The following is a 17,777-nucleotide window of genomic DNA, read 5'->3' as shown; positions in this document are numbered from 1 at the left end:
TAGTAATTATAAATTAACTTTTTAATATCTATGCCTACACGTTAGTCGTTTGTTTAAGAATATATTACGAGAAAAATCTTACGTTACTGATCTGACTGAACACAACTAAAGGGATCAGGGTTTTCAGTGCAAATGCTGGGTATTATGTAGAAACAAATCTAGGATCCCAAGTGTCAAGATTTGACAGGCTCGCTCTATGTTAATGTATTTGTATTTTGATTTATTTTGTTATTGCGTCAAAATATTTAAAACATACATATAATGATGAATTACTTTTAATGTCCAAATAGGACATAAAAGAATATAACTGAAAGGAATTAGAGTTTTGTTAATGTTATCCACAAATACAAAATTAAATGACTAGTTGTGTTCAGTCGTCTAATTCCTACAAAATCCCAACTACGAGTACGTCTGCACACATGCAAGAAGATGTACGCTAAATCCCTAATATTATACTAGATTTAAAACTTTTAAAGTATTGATTCGACTATAAAGTTTAAGCTTACTCGCTTCTACTCTACTTTCTAACGGTCTACATTGATATACTGATATTATTAGACTACGAATACGCTATTGGATGTTTTCACCGACTCTAACTTTAGTATTTAACTAGGGAAATCGAAAAATGTACCATATGCGAGGAAGATGGTATGGCAATGTTCGTATTTGCTTTTGTGTTAATTGCTTGAACATTTATCCTTACATCGAAAGTTAAATTCCGGGTAAAAAAATTATTAGGAACGGACGGTGCAAGAAATTTTTAGGCTTTCGGCACATTATGTCGCATTATAGCAGTTTTTGAGACCATAAGTAATCATTTGATTCAACAAGTAACAAAATAGTTCCCAACTTTTCGGTTTGGTTTAACAATAATAATAATTTTATGTGACTCTAAATAAAAAGTTCAGCCAATAGTATTTCATAAGAATTTAGAAAACATTTAGTTAAAATAATTCACAAACAAAATACGACATTTGCCTTAAAATAACAATAGTAGAACTGTCATTTCGTCGACAAATAGGTATTGTTTGTTTGTTTACCTAATGGCAGGAGGGCTGCGCTCGCAGCTGCGTACTTCTTACAAATATTTTGTTTACACGTAAATCGTACGCTTTAACGCTGTTATTTTTCGACAATATCGCAACTCCGTAGTATGTAACACGAATAAACAGTAATCATGTAATAGCGGAGTTACCACACAAATTATATGCGAGAAATTCCGTAATTCTGTAAACTTGTTACACGAGCGTAGGTCATTCCATTAATGAGCGCCGGAGTGAACTTCACGCGGGATATTATACTTATTAAACGCTCATTTGCAAGCTTGTGCTTTTAATTAGACGCCAGATAAGAACGGAGGGCGGGCGGAGCCGCCGGGGAAGGCGGCGAACGCAGCACTCGCGGCCGTGTTTACCCACGCGCGTACCGTCAGAGATCGCTAGCGTCGGTAAACCACCGCGCCGCGCGGGCACAGACAATAAACAGCGCTTCTCAAAAGTTGGACGTTTTATAATTGACGCCGGGGCAGATTTATCTAGATGGCTCAGTCATTGTTAGAGGTGTTAACTTGTTAGTAAAGTTGTTAGTGAGTTCACACGAACTTTTGTCGTCGGAGCACGAGTGAAATGAAAGTTAGGACACCGGTCGCCGGGTACCGAATGCGTGGGGTTAATCGTGTGACGTCGGATCGAGTCGGTGTTAATCTTAGCGGTGGAATGCATTGTCGCGTTACAGATGCATGGCGTGTACATTGTATACTCCACTGAGCTCCAGCGGGTGGTATGGGAGTAGGGTCGCCAGGTGGTGGTAGTGGTTGCCGGACAGTTGGTGGTGCAAGCTCGCCAAGGGATTACCTGCGGGGTACGGTAGCCCGAAGCTAGGATAGCCCGAATAGCTACGTCCGGCCGCGTAGGCGGCGTACGCTGCGGGGAAACCTGCGTGAACAAAAAACACCAATCAAATTTGATTAACGGGAACAAGTCCAACGCATGCACGGCATGATGATATATTTTAGTACTGTATCGATAGAGTGGCAGTCATCTGGACAGTTTTACTTTAACACGCGCGCCGCTTCCCGGCCAGAAATAGAGACGTCTCCTAAAGGTAAAGTATCGAGGACGACACGGCTTTGGACGGCGTCCAGATAGTGAACATCCCATATAAACTATGAATGTAAAAAATGTTCTAAGTTTACGCTACGATACAAAAGATTCGAAAGCTAGGCTAGTGGACGAGTATCGTGAAAAGATGTGCGTGATCGATGGCCGAACCGGCGTGGACCGGTGCGGTTGCCACGTCAGATCGTTTATCATAATATTGCCAATCAAAATAGTGTATCTGTCACTGGACACGCGATCCGTTAACTGTCGCTGGCCGCCGATACGTCCGAGTCGTGTTCGCGAGTCGGACTCAATACAGTACAAGCCGGTAATGCCAATGATACGTGTCGGATGTCGATGCAAAATATATAATGATGTCAACTTACCGTCAGGAAGAGCACCCAATGACCACATGAAATCTAGAAATGTAAAAACATTTACATAAATTGATCGATCTTTACATATTAATTTTATGTGTTAATAATATATATCATAAGTGTACCGGGAGACACTATTTTGCTTGGCGAGAGTTCGTTACAGACATGTATACTATTTACTTATACATATAAGTGTATACTAGCGAAGGAGCGACTATCGTCCCGTGGAAAGTGTCGCTGGGGGATGTTAGTTCTACCCTCGGTATTGTCGTGTGTTGTTAATCTAGTCTACGATGTTAGTCTAGAGCTAAACATGTTAAACAAACATACTTCTTTATATATTTATGAAATAATATTTATTAATCTAAACACTACTGTTTCACCTACTTATTAATACATTAATGCTATAAGTTAATACGAATACTACGTTATTAATACAGAGTGTAATATTAACAATATCTTGTTAAAACGAGTGATATATAGCTATGAAATATAGAAAAACAAATCATAACAAACGATATACAAGAAGTCTTATATATAGTTTAGCATCGCAAAATCGCCACTCTAATAGTATCTATAACACAAAAAATATAAGTTCAATGTAAGACTAAATGATAATAACAAAAATATAATAAATAAATAAATAGTAATCGTTTCTAGTAATCTCACAAAACTCATAACATCGACTGTTCATAAGTACCTTTCTCCTCATCGATAACGTTTTTGAAAAGCCGACATCAAGTTGTAAAGCTATTTATCGTAAAAAGCTAAGGAATATAATATCACTTAAAAAAATATCATCTTAAAACATTTCTTAACTCAGCGCAATCAATGTGGATCTAAAATTTTGTTCGCTAATAACTGTTTTAGTTTTATATGGATGGAAATGTAGCAAAAATGGCAAGAATCGGCAGAACCGGGAGGTCCTCAGTTAAAAGCTACAGAAATTATATCAAATTACCAGGCGCTTCACTATACCTTCTATCTAGTCATAAATCAAACGAGAGAAAGCACCTACGACCTGGCTCATACCTCTATATGACCCTAAGTAACACAGACGTATGTTCTACGCTCTCATATAAATGTCAATTCGTATAAACCTCTGTATAACGGACTATAAATATGGCTTCTCTAAATTTTTGGCACAAATCTTTGGAAGTCTGCTAGCTAACTGGCCCACTAGTGGCGATTACTAAAATAAGACACTTGAGTTATTATCAGTTTCCTAGCGATGTGATCCTCGGAGTTACGAACACAATGGAGGAATGTTAGCGAAGACGAGTGGAGGGGATCGCGTGCGCAGCTCGATCAAACGAAATAGGGGAAAGAGGGAGGGGGGAAAAGAGCGGGGACTACTAGAACGGGTGATGCGGGTGCTGCTGGAAGAGGATCGTGGATCAAAGGGGCAGAGGAGTGGGCATGGTGGAGTGAGTGATGGGAGAGTAGATGGTGGGGAGATCGAGGGTGTGGGCGCCAAGGAGCTCGGACACGGAGTAGGTGAGCGGCGGGATGGTGATGGGAGTTAGAGCCGGTCTCGGCGGGCGCGGGCTGGGACGAAGTGTAGCCAGGGCCCGGCGGTAGAGGGCGTTGCTACCGCCGGCGACAAGCAGCTGCGCGGGCGCAACCGGGTAGGGCGCGTACCGCACCCCCGCCACCGCGCTACCTAGCAACTCACCGTAGGCCCCGCGACCGGCGGCTCTCGTCTTCGCCAAGTTCGCTGGAAGCATTACTTCTTTGGGTTGTGCTTTTTTGCATTCCACCTGTAACCAAAGAAAGGGGCGTGAGAAAGGGTTGTAGTTGATCGTCATCTTTTGAAAGAGTTTAAAGTTTCAATGGATATATTTCTTTGTTATATAAAGTTTAAAACAAACAGAGTAAAACGGCGCAATAAAGACGCTTTAATTTAAATAAAGTATGTAAAAATTTACGTTTTAATTGCCGTAACGTATACAAAATAAAAGGTAGAGCAATAAATTCTTATCAGGTAATTGTGTAAAAGGGCTTTAAAACACCGAAAAGGTACATCTCCCTCGAAAAAGCCAGTATTCCCCAGCGATGCTTCATTATACTTAATAAGTCTGTATTTTATAAATGAGCGATTTTAAAAATCGCTATCAAAATAATAAATTGCGAAGGAAGGGGTAGCCGTTATTGTTCTTGACATAATTGTTATCATCAGAAGAGTGAATCGCGAAATGATGGAGGTGGGAGGGTGACAAAATCAGCCGACAATCCGTTATGGTTCACGGTTCGAAACACAAATTGAATTTTAACATGCTTTATCAAATTAAAGAGCTTGACATTGAATACTTATTAAACGGGAGGAAGCATCTTTATAATCTCGCTTTTAGGGTCGCGCTGTCTTGTTCCGATGTCTCAGTCGCTCTGTCTGTCTGTCGGTACCAGATATATTATTTTTGTACTGTTTTTTTTTACATTTATGTTCTCATTGTCTCTGCAACCAAGTGTATTGTCAGAGCGCTGAATGTTATTAGTACAAATAAAGCAACTACGACATACGTATATACAAAATGTTAGTGTGAACACCGTTATCCTTGAAACCATCAAATGAGCCCGTCAAAATGAACAACTTTTTCTATGAGAACAATGCTGAGAACTTAAAAAAATCCGTCTTCATACCCATACAAATTGCCGATCCGGGCATCCGTATGGGTATGCAGACGGCATTTTTTTTTGACTGCAAACACACTGTATAACTAAAATGTAAAATGTGTAACTTTATGATATTTATTTATATTATGTTATGAATTTTTGGTATATGTCTATTGTCTAGGTATATATTTCGTCTATAATATACGAGTAGTTATATAAAACAACCGTCCTTCCTTTTTACTCATCTCATTAGTGATTAGGTTGTAACATTTATGGTTAGTTAAATGAAAAAAGCAATAATGATAGCTATAATTAAATTAACAAATCGATTCATTAAGCACTTTTGATGAATAACATAGCTCTTTCGCCCGTATATTCCTCTCGAAGTTGGGGAGCGGGAGGCAAGTATAAATTACCCAATCTACGCTAACCTAAGCCTTCACCGATAGAATTTTCATCCTCATGTAAAATGTGCAGAGAATTTACGCAGGCTTGAATTTTAAAGGAACCTTTATAAATCAACATCTAATATATTGCCAGCCAGTTCGGGTATTATAGATTTTAGTGCTTTAGATTTTGCAGTTAATATCCTGATCAGATCCTTTGCATTAGCGAGGGAATATGCGTTTTATGCCAAGTGGTTTCGGTATATTTTGCTTCTTCTCTGTAATCTATTGCTATCCACTTTCCTTGGTTAAAAAAAAGTAAAACTCCTAAAACACAATTAATGTACTTGTTAAGTGCATTGTATAAAATCTTCATTTTAAAAAGATAACGTTTCATAAAAAACACTATATTGTAAGCAATATAAAACGGTACAATCAATGTGCAGACAAAAGAAACTAAACATGTAGTCATACGTCCACATTTGTCACGGCCGTCAGCCCGACAAATGAAGGCTTTGCCGGTGCGGCGTGTTGGCGCACTTTGTGCACTCCACACAACTTTCCCCCGCGCCGTAGCATTACCGGGAAGTGCAAAGTACTCTAAGTTTTATGCCTAGATAATCAACACCAACCTTGAGTGTAGACAGTGATTTTTTCAAAGCAACGCAAACTTTTGTTCCGCTTTCTGAGACACTATTTTAGGAGTTATTGTTTTCGTCTACGTTGATGTATTACAATTCTGCCGTGATGTATTCAAATCGTAAGATTTCTGTAGTATATTTGGCTTTAAAAGGGATGGACTAGCTTTCTTAAACTAAGCAGAGTAATGCTAGATGCTTCTTAAGCGAACATTTATTTATTTACGCTAGCGTGGCGCTCACCTGTGCGATGACGTCACGATGTCAATACGCCGAGTGAAGCTATTTATATTTTCCTTGAGCGTTTTTAGCGTGAAATAGCGGGAGCCGCAATTTGTCATTGCCGATAAAGCTTAACAAATGAATCGGCGCCTATGGTATTCGTGGTCACCCCATTTGTCGGGCACGCGACCGGCGGATAGGGTGCGCTAGATAAATACGCCCGCGACTTCGCTGCATTCGAACGAAATTTATCTCCGAGACGAATTAGAATTTATATCGATAGAATTCCGAAGCAATCAGAAATAATAGGGACGGTCACGAAGAAAATTCAGTCCGATCCCGTGTTAATTGATGTCCCGTCGGAAGGGCGGACGGGCGACGGGCGGGAAACAAAGGCTCACAAACAATTCGCATTCGAGTTCGCGAGCCGATCGAGCGTTCGAAATCGCGACGCAGTTTAATGACACGAAAAATAACAAAGGTAAATTGTATTTAGCGCCGTCGGTAGGTCGCTCCCCGGTGACGGATCGATCGCCGACACACCCGAGATTTCGGCTTAACCGAGCGAACTTAAGATCCAATAGGCTGGAGATATCAGAATAGGGGGCTTTTACACGCCGAATTTCCGCCCATAATCCTATCGACGTATGAATTTAATTGTCTCGCTGGAAAACATCGCTTTTCCATCCTCCGACGCGTATTTACGTATGGGAGCGCGATAATATGAATCTCAAAGCAGTCATTAAATTTTCAGTCGATTGATTTTAACCGATCTTTTAGAGGAACAAATTCATACGTAAACGTCGACAAATTTAAACGCGAGAGCCGCTCGCTGACTCGTAACGTGATTTCGTAATATTGTTGAAATATGGCGTGCGCAAAATCAAACATTTCTTCGCGTCGTAATTTTTGTATCATTTTAACGTATCGTTCCGATTCGGGTACGTAATTTACGATAATGTTTTCGATAAAACAAACAAATTCGAATGTTATATAATGCTATGGCAAAAATATTATTTTTAAATGTTAACATAAGAAGGAATACTTATACTGAATTACCTTTGCGATAAACATTGATTTATTTTGTGCGGAAATGGATGTTTCTAATTGCTTACATTGACATGTTCTATTGCACAGTTTATATTTCCATCGTCTTTGAATAAAATTAGGAGAGTCTTAGCAGCTTTATTATTTTCAATGCTCGAATTTTCTTTTGTTTTTCATTGTGTGCAAAATACGAGACTTTTATTGCATCATTACATGTATAAAATTACTAAACGGGTAAAGTTTGAGCAATTGTATGAATTTAGTATTGCAAGTTCCTTTCGAGCGTGGAACAAGAAACTACACAAAATAAAGCAACTTCTGTGAAGTGTACACGCTTAGTGAACCGCTACGTATGTTGACGTAAAATGCATTTTATAAGATTTTGCGTTTGTTTCTTTGCACCGAATTCTGTTTCCTTGGAAATTCTTGCGGTGCGGGCACCTAGCCAACGGACGGAGTTTTACAACGTGGAATATCGTATGTTATACAAATTATCTTCTATCGGGTGCCTCGGCAATAATGAGAGGGTTTTATTAAGGTTTTAATATCCCGTGTGCGAGCACCTCCACATGTGTACGTGAGGGATAGACGAGGTCTCGGTCGGGGGAGGGGTGAAGGGGGAGGCGAGGGGAGCTGGAGAGGAGGGAATAAGTTTATCAAGGAAACCTCTCGCCTCCGTATTGACAGAACATCGCAAGTGCGCGCTGATTGCCGCTAAACGGAAGACGGGCCGAGGCACTGCAAACTTGCGAACGATAAATTATTTGCTACAGTCTATGTTCTTGTCTTTAAGGAATATAAGTTACGAGCTTTTGCCCGCGGCTTCGCTCGCGTTAAGAAGTATTATTACATACAAACTTTCATCCCCTATTTTAACCACTTGGAGGTAGAATCGATCAAAAACCTTTCTTAGCGGATGCCTAAGTCATATCATCTACTTGCATGCTAAATTTCAGCCCGATCGGTCCAGTGGTTTGGGCTGTGCGTTTTTCATCATGTCAGTCAGTCCAATACAGTAGCGTAACAACCTTTGAGTTTTATATTTATAGATTTGTTGGTTCTATGGCTTCATTTAAAAAGAAAATATTTCAATCTTTTGAATAGGCTTTAAATCAACCGAATTTAGCTGAAATTTGGCACAGGTAGCACACCTCGTGAAAGCACTTATTATAGTTTTTAATGCTTACTATGTACTGTTTCTGTAGTTACTTTTAGTTATTTGATATCATTTTAGAGAAACAAAACTTGAAGAATGTTTAGTATCGTTATTAAATCGCAGTTTCCCAAGAAAACTCGGCTCTTTTTATAAACGTGAAAATATAAAACGCTGATTACAGATTATGTTATAGGAAAAATCCTAATAGAAATATGATAGCCGAAGATCAAATTCGCCTAAAATTAAGGCGCTTCCCCCGTTTATTTAAGGGAAAGCGAGTTCGTAATGTTCGGGAATTGAGATCGACGAGTTTGCCGATAAGCGTCACCTTATCGCCCTCAGCTACACGTATTTTGTGACATTATAAATTCACGTAAGATTTCTATCTTACATTTTAAATATTTCCATGTGGGATATTATATTATAATGGAATAAGTTTGTTTACTTTTGTCACATGAAATAATGCTCTACATACATAATAATATGTTTTATTATATTTAAACGAGCAATTCTTGTATATAATATATTATTGGAATTCCGGAATCGGCTCCAACGATTTTCATGAAATGTATAATATAGGGGGTTTCGGGGCGATAAATCGATCTAGCTAGGAATAATATTATTTAGAAAATGTCATTTTGTTCGTGTTTTATCGTATACATAGCTAGTTATACATTATGTATATCGTATAAATAGCTAGTTATACATTATGGGAGAGCAAAGCTTAAATGGAATGCCACGGCCTTACAGAAAATCTATGGGAAGCATGTAATATTTTGCCGAGTGATTATGGTAATCGGAGGCCTAAAGGCGTGGGGTTTTCTAGGTTTTCCTTTAGGTCTCGTCGATCTCAAACAAAATACTATCTTTTATTTGGTAAATAGTGATTAAACAAAAATAGAATAGAAATCGTTTTGTTTATTCCGTTATGAAAATTCCTTTCGGTGACATTTTGTGTTTCAACAATAGCTTCGTTTAGATTTTATTTTAGGAAACAATTTATATGCCTTTCGAATATTCTATATAGTTTGGTGTTATTTTTAATTACAAATTCGTATGAAATACCAGTCCGATGTTGACAAAAAACCGACGAAACCACAAAAAGGAGAGCGCTACAAAATGTAATAACTTTAATAAAAGAGTAACCAAACAAAAAATACAAATTAGTTCGCCTTTGTGTTGACAAAAACGGCGTGAAATTGCATAAGAACACGCCAGTTATACATTATTTATCTGCCGCCAACCCGCCACGGTTCCCCACTTTTTCATAAACGTTACTGGCACAGTATAAATATACAGTAAACCTGTTCCATAATAGACTAGGTCTATTGCGCACGCACACAAATAAGCGTATTTTCAGAAAATTCAGACAACTTTAAAGAGCAGTAGGTCTAAAATGGCTAATTGAGTGTTTGGGATTTCTTATAAAGTGGTTTTATTTCAGAATTTTGATCTCTATAAACAGCTCATATTTCATCTGTTGTAATATTATTATGGCAAATAAAATATGACACCCCAATTTTGTCAGTTTAAGCCCGGCCGCACATTATCCGAATTCTAATCAGAAACAGTTGAATTTCGCCGGACCGCCACCCCGCACACTATCCGAAATATCCTTCCGGCGAGTTCGAGCTCACTCGGCTCAGTATAAAATGTAAGAGACAGCGCGGACGTTCAACTGTTTCTGATCAAAAATTTCGGACAATGTGCGGCCGGGCTTAATAAGTGAATTTTGAAAAGTCACAAGTGATAGAAACTTATTTAAAACGCCATTTTAGGCCTACACAATGAAGTATCACACGCGCAAGCAACTTGTCGCTTTGCTACACAAATGTCAAAAACATAACTGAGTTACGCTACTGTATTGTACTGTTATTATATTACCGCTTTTGTTCCATAAACATAATTAAACAGAATGTTTTATCGGTTCATTATAATACGTTCAATAATTAAATCGCATAATAAATAAACACGCGAAATATTCGGGTCAAATTAAAATATAATAAAACTATAAATTGTGTAATTAAGATAATCAATTTAAAATAGACATTTAAAATGTGCACGTTAATATGAGTGTTTAAAAACTGTTTAAAGATAAATGGAGTTTTCGCGGCAAAATGGATGCTGCATCAATTATTTGTTAAAATCATCAATCAAACTCACGGTGATGGCGCGTAAACTTTCGTACAACATAATTCATTACGCGTAATTACCGTAAAAATTTGTACATTACGGACACTGTAAATAAAATTGCGCTCACGCGTTAACGCATTGTACACATTTTAATGCAAATAATTTTACTATTTACCTATATTGATAACCATGCCAAGTTAGACATACTTACTCACGATTATTGTAATTTGACATGGTTATTAATATAGGTGAGTAATAAAATTGCTCAAAGTTTATTAGTATTATTAAATTCTTTGTATTGTGACAATAATTATAATATTATTATTATCATATTTTGAAGCCGTCAAATTATCTTGTGTACCTACCATAGACTTAATATATAGGTTTATGGTACCTACTATAAAAAGTAAAGCCGACTGGTGGGTCATCGCACAGTAGAATTTTTATAGGAATTTTGGTATCGTGATCTTCATATTATGATGCATGCACTCGTCAATAAGAAAATATTTAAAAAAAGAGGCTTAAATTGTGGAACAATTCGTCAGCCCAAAATTATATAATTTCATGCGGCAGAAAGAGGCTCGTTACATGTCTAGCTTTTAAAAATTGTTATAAAGCTAAAGAAACTGAAGCATATAATATAAAATCTATATATTTTATTATGCATACATCTACTATGCTATAATAATATAATACTGTCTTTTGCCTCTATCGTCAAGTTACAGTCAACTATCGTCCATTTACGACGCTAATAAAATATTAACCTAGCCAAGTCTACGTTCAACTAGCATTATGAAATTACGAGTAAATGCTTATTCCGCTTTAGATATTTATACAAAGGGCATTAGTTTACGTAGTCTTTGAACATCATATTTTTATGTGTAATTCTATTAAAGACCATATTTTAAAATACATTTTTAACGACCGATAATTTCTTTATTATGGGAAGAAGCAAACGTTAAAAAGAAAAAAAGGAAAAATAAAAAACATTCGCCAATCGCCGGCAAAAATGCATTTCAAGTTTTTGATTCGTGCTATAATATTCAAATCGTCCACGAACGTTTCTTTGTCTTTGCACATAATAGCTGTTTACTTACGAGAATAAACGGAATCAAAGACATCGATTGCCGGCATATTCAACGTTATGGAAATTGTTACTCGGGCATTAAATATTAAGGCTCCGGCGGTCGCTTGCAACATTTATCGCGGTGGAAGCGGCACCGCTAACGCTGTCGGCTATTTCTGGCGAATCGATCGCTCCAGCATGACGCCGACCTGCCAAAGCACAAGACGCTCTACTGCCATATTTGATATTATACGATGGCAATAACGATTCGCGTTCCGAATAGCGCTGCCAGATTCCGTGTTTTCGCTCCGGCTAATTCGATAACCCGCTACCTTCAGGTAACAGAGAGATTAACTCGCATTGACCCGATTCGCCAATTAAAATATTAAGCGAACTCGAATGCTATAATTTATGTAAAAACTTTCCTCCGCTACAAAAGTAATATTACACTAGTTCAAATTAACGAAACGAATTAAGTTAATTACAAAACTTGGCTTGTCGTCGCAGTAAAACAAACAAAATGCGTATTGGCAACTGCTGAGCTGGATTAGCGGTGCTTTGCAATTGTAAACCGACGATTACTGCGCACTCGGCGCTTAACTAATTCGTATCAAGCTTAAGAGGTTCTCGGCGGAAAAAAGCGACGACCGCATCGTTTAGTCGATTGAAAATATATCAATTTTACCTCTGCAGCGGCTATAAAAGTATTTCCGTGTCGGGGGAATCCCCTAGTGGAATTTAAAATGTAAACAGTGTCTCTGAAACTGTTCGACTACGTGAACTTGGCTGACAGTCTGACACACATGCGTATGCGATTATGCGGCTTTGATTAGCAAAATGTGTCTGTGGCGGTAGAGCTTCTCTTTTCTATGTCAAACGGCCCCTTTCATTAGGTAATGAAAATACAGTGTAGGTTACATAAGCCTTTGCGTTTCCACTGCGCTCTAACCAATACGGTTTCATGATAATGATATTGCAAAAAAAAAAACGTATATGAGGGGGTCAAAGGTACTGCCAAATGGTTCCTGTAATACACACATACACGGCCTGCCAGTTCTATCTCGAACTTGATTGGTCACGCTACCGACAAGTCTATATTTCCAGAGTGTCTTCTCAATTTAAAGGCACATAGAATCTCAAGCGAAACACACATTCGCATAAGTTTACGACGTTATTAGTAGCAATTAGGCGTAATTAAGTGGGAGTAGCGGCCACTAGATTATGGTGCCACGTGGGCTCGGTCGTAACTCGCTCGAATATTCCATATGACTCCGCCGGGAGCCACCTCTAATGTAAATGAAATTGTGCAAGAAATAAAGCAGGGATTCCCGGCCGGTATTTATACCCGGTCGTGTCTCCTAACTTCGCCGTAATGGGAATGTGGGCCGTAATGAACCCTGCGTAACGCCTTATTGATAAGTCCACGTTCTAATTAATGTATTGGTTTCGTTTTACTTTTAATTAAATTTTTGCAATTGTGACTTTTGGATTTTGAGATAAGGCAATTCGTGTAAGTAACATGAAGTATTATATTTTTAAAGCAGTATAAGGTCACGAATGAAGTGATTTGAAACGAATATACATAATATTCGAAACCGATTTCTTAATTTTGTACGTCTTTGTTACATCGATACACTTATTTTACACTTTATACGATTAGTATACACTTAAACTTTTATAATATAATTTATAACATTATTAAAGTGAATTAAGATCCTTTAAGTCGTTCTTATATTTTGTACTTTTTAATTTCAAGCCCATTATACAGTTAAGTATTCCATCTAAAGAAGAACTAACCTGCGCCACTGAAAAGTAACATAGTTTTTGGATATTAAAACAAAGATATTTGTAATTTTGTACTAGTTCATATTTCGCACGTTTCGAATTTTGTTGTGCCGCCAAAATCCAATTAAAGATGCCACGTGATTTGACCACGAGTTCAATTATTCCAACTAAAATTGATATGAAAATTCCAAAATGAATAAATGATCTAAACTTGTTTCTGATGTTATTTATTTCTAGATAAGATAACGCCCACAACTCCGTTTTGCTAAAATTAATTTGTCGCGGGGGAACCGTACATTTTTCCGGGATAAAAAGTAATATCTTATATCCTTTCCAGAGACTCAAAATATGTCCATAGCAAATTTCAGCAAAATCGATTATAGGGTTAGGGCAAAAAGATGAGATTAATAAACATGAAGAGGTAACCGACAGACCGACAGACAGATACATTTTTGTATTTATAATATTAGTATGGATATTCCTTGCAACTTCGTTTGCGTAGACGTAAGATTATTTCCCAAAAACTGACCATTTTTTCGGCATAAAATTATCATAGTATAGGCACGATGAAGCAACAAACAGACAGACAGAAATTTGTATTTATACTATACTTATAGATGACGCCATATCCTATGTCCTTTCCCTGGAGCCAAAATATCTCCATCCAAAATTTAAAAACCAGCAAAATAGATCCAGCGGTTTGTTGGGCGCGAAGAGGTAATTGTAATCTAATATATAAAATTCTCGTGTCATAATGTTAGGCCGCGTACTCCTCCGAAACGGCTTTACTGATTTTAACCAAATTTTATATGCATATTCAGTGGGTCTGAGAATCGGCTACTGGGTACTTTTTATATTGATAAGTGCATTTGATGAATAAATAATAATAAATTATTACAACTCGAGACTGACGGCGACCATTGTTTGTGCGACGGGATAGCGATGGACGTTGCCATGGTAGTTATTTAGTCACTTCAATAAAATAATTCGGGCGAAATACTTTATATGGCAAAGAAACGTTTGCCGGGACAGCTAGTATTAGTATAAAATATGCATAATATTTTGACTTACAACATTTGCCAATACAACATTTTACTAAGTCCGTATTTTAATAGCTAAACTTAAATGTGAGGTTGTAGGTTCCTTTCAGTAATAAAGTTGAGTATCGTTAAAAGTTTTAATTCGTATATTGTGTGCGCCCCAGTCAATACAAGTAGCATGTGTGATTAATTAATTTTCTTTCGCGTCTCGAATTTAAGTTTCGAGTCGAAATCGTTAGGCGGCGGAAGGCTGGTTGGAGTTTAAAGGTAGGTCTTCACTAACAAACTAATATGTTTTTATTCAAAATTGTTTTTTTTTAATCGAGTGTGCCATGATGTGCACCAATTTAACTATTTCAGGGAGAAGAACCGTAAGAAACTCGTCAAGACTCATCACGCAGTATAGCGCAGTATACACTATTATAACCGTGCTTACGTGCTCATTGAATAAGTTCACAAATAATAACTCCGGTGGCCGGTTTCATTGAAACCATGCCGGTTACGCAAGAGTAATCTTACAGTGTCCAAGTGTGTGCGCAATACACTAGAGCACTCTCTATTCCTTTACTCTCATAACCCAGTGGGACGGAAGACCGACACAACTGGCGAGATATCAGCCGCGCAGGACCAACTTTTTACATGCCCATCCGACGCATGGTTCATCTTAATTGTCAGGTGATCAGCCTGCGTTGTCCTAACCAAACTTGGAAATAACATATTACCAACGCGAGAATCGAATCCATGACCTCCGAGTCAAAAGCCACGCTCTAGACCACTGGATCAAGGAGGCGTTAAGTTTGTGTAGCAAGTAACATATTTTTAAGTAAAAGTAACACGCTATTGTATTAGGTTTTTAACCTGTAATAAATAAAATAAGTAAATAAATAAACATTAGGAAAAGTATATGTCGTATGACACTTCTAAAATAATTTTTTTTATTAATTTATTTAAGGTCGCTTATTATGTATTAAATAATGCAAATATACGAGTATATAATTATCATACGACTGAAGTATATGTAATGAGGCCTTTTCGCATGTCATAATGGACAAAATATACAGGCGATTATGAACGTGTAGACTCTACACATACGTCATAATTTCTCGAATATATTAACTACAGTGTCGAATATATTCATCTGTTATCCATGATCGTTGTCGATTGTGTTAAACAGCTGCGCAATCATGTACAATCATCATGGCCTTAAAGCAAAGCCTTTATCAGAGCCACCTGTCTCCAAACATGGTGTTACAACGTGGCTATAGTGAATACGCACCTTAAGTCATAAGTCACGCTGCGTTCAGCCGCTGGGGTATTGCGTGCCCCAAGTGCATTATAACCATTAAATTTATATCGTTACGTACATAGGAAATAAGATGGTTGTTCCTGTTAGATTACGATCGCATTATGGCCGAACTTGTAAATATAAGTTAAGGTTTATTAAAGTAACATTTGGTACAAGGTATAAGTTTGGTAGAAGTTTACATAAATACTATGTGTTACCTTTACTACTTTAGTGTCATAATATTATGAAAGATCACCAAAAAACTACTACTACAATTTTGGGAAATGTACCCTTTTATTGTCTTTTTTTAAGTTGTATTTTTATAAATAAATAGGTCATTTATTTTGTTGAAATGCATAAATTTATATCTCTGTTAGCCCGGGCGCGCACTAGCGGCCAAGCCGCGGCGGCCAGGCCGCTGCGGCTATTACAAACTATACCGCGACACAAAAATAATTCTAAAATATGTCATAAGCTTTAAAAATTATGACAGTCCACTGTTTATATAAAACTGCTTATTTGCTAAGGTAAATGCAATTGCGCATGTTTTATTCATATGCATTATTGTCATTGAAAGAGGTTTTCGAAAACACGTAAAGGCAGCTTTAGTAAGTAGCAATGAATATCTTAAAAGGAAGTTCTAGCAACATGGAAGCGATATAAAGACTACCATTTTAGGATAAAGGCAAAATAATATAATTTTCCTAAAATTTTCTCGCTTTTCTAAACTTTTATAAGCGAAAATTAACTCGAGTTATTTGAAATGTGTTTAAACAGAAATCACCTTTAAATATTTAGTGGCAGTCTCATAGACAACAATTGGTGTTGTTTTGACAAAGGTATACTTGTGCCTTAACAATTAGCATTCATTTATATCATTTTCGTAAATGTGAGTCCTTCCAAATTAACGTTACGTAGTTTTAGAGTTAAAGAAGAAACTATTTAATAACGTTAACCAATTAAATTTACCACGATGTTAACAATGGAATTTTGATTGTAGGTTCGTCAAATCATACAAAATTTTATCAAATTAACATCGCACATTCTTTTATTAATCAAATTCTGTTTTCTATTTTAACAATCAGAGGTAAGTAAAAAAACCAAAGCTTTAGCGTAACACTAAACAGGGACGTTATTTACTCGACACGCTTATTTACGTGGAGTAAGAAGTTATCACGTCGGGACACATGTGAGTTACAATTTAATTGTGTCACCCCTCACACCTGTCATGTGATCAACCCTAGCCTGCCGAAGGGTTGAAGCCGCAATTCAACTAAATTTATCGTAATTCGCACTCCTTTAGCTTTAATTGGCAGGCCTTTTAATATTCATATTAATAATAACTAGACATCGCCCAATAGTCGAAATTTAACCTTAGTTTCAACGACATTAGGACTACTATCTATATTTTCTAAAAAAATATTGACTTTTTTTTTTTCAACTCTTGTCTCTGGGACTTAGCTGATCTCAGACCGGCCGTGTAAGTATTGTCTAATACTATCTTAGATTCAATAAAAAAACTATAATCCATTTTCAATTTGTCAACTTGTTGTCAACAGACTTCAACCATAAATAAAAGAATATAATTCGTATGTACAGGCTTGTCACTCAAAAATCTGTCATTTCTCATGTGTGTATGCTGTAGTGTGTGTAATGTTTTCTTTGTTAAAAAAATGTATGATAAAAGCATAATTTCGAAATAATATTAGTTCGATGCACTCCTTCACCATATAAACTATAACTGTGCAAAATTTCATGCACGTACGTTTCCCTATTTTTCGTAAAAAGGGTTACAAAGTTTTTCGCTTGCGTATTAATATATAGATAAGTTTATGTTATATAAGTATTTTTAATCCGATATTTTATTTAAAGCAAAGAGATTTATAGTTTACCATGATAAAATGAAATCCTACAATATTATTTAATCATA

At 37.0% G+C, this 17,777-nt stretch overlaps 1 protein-coding gene across 6 annotated transcripts in view; it reads right to left on the bottom strand.

Moving 5' to 3' along the window:
• LOC121731909 (RNA-binding protein Musashi homolog Rbp6) overlaps nucleotides 1-17,777 on the bottom strand; it is a 618,826-nt gene that overhangs the window by 17,793 nt on the left and 583,256 nt on the right. For 5 of the 6 annotated variants that reach the window (XM_042121592.1, XM_042121594.1, XM_042121596.1 and 2 more), the window contains 3 exons: nucleotides 4,152-4,236; nucleotides 2,486-2,518; nucleotides 1,854-1,934 (listed from right to left, as the gene is read on the bottom strand). In XM_042121592.1, coding sequence (XP_041977526.1) covers nucleotides 1,854-1,934; nucleotides 2,486-2,518; nucleotides 4,152-4,236 — 199 coding nt within the window. The remainder of the gene's footprint in view (nucleotides 1-1,853; nucleotides 1,935-2,485; nucleotides 2,519-4,151; nucleotides 4,237-17,777) is intronic. The other variant, XM_042121593.1, reaches the window with a different exon arrangement.

Source organism: Aricia agestis, chromosome 11 (assembly GCF_905147365.1).
Source record: "Aricia agestis chromosome 11, ilAriAges1.1, whole genome shotgun sequence".
Taxonomy (NCBI): domain Eukaryota; kingdom Metazoa; phylum Arthropoda; class Insecta; order Lepidoptera; family Lycaenidae; genus Aricia; species Aricia agestis.
This window is presented reverse-complemented; position numbering and strand designations above follow the sequence as displayed.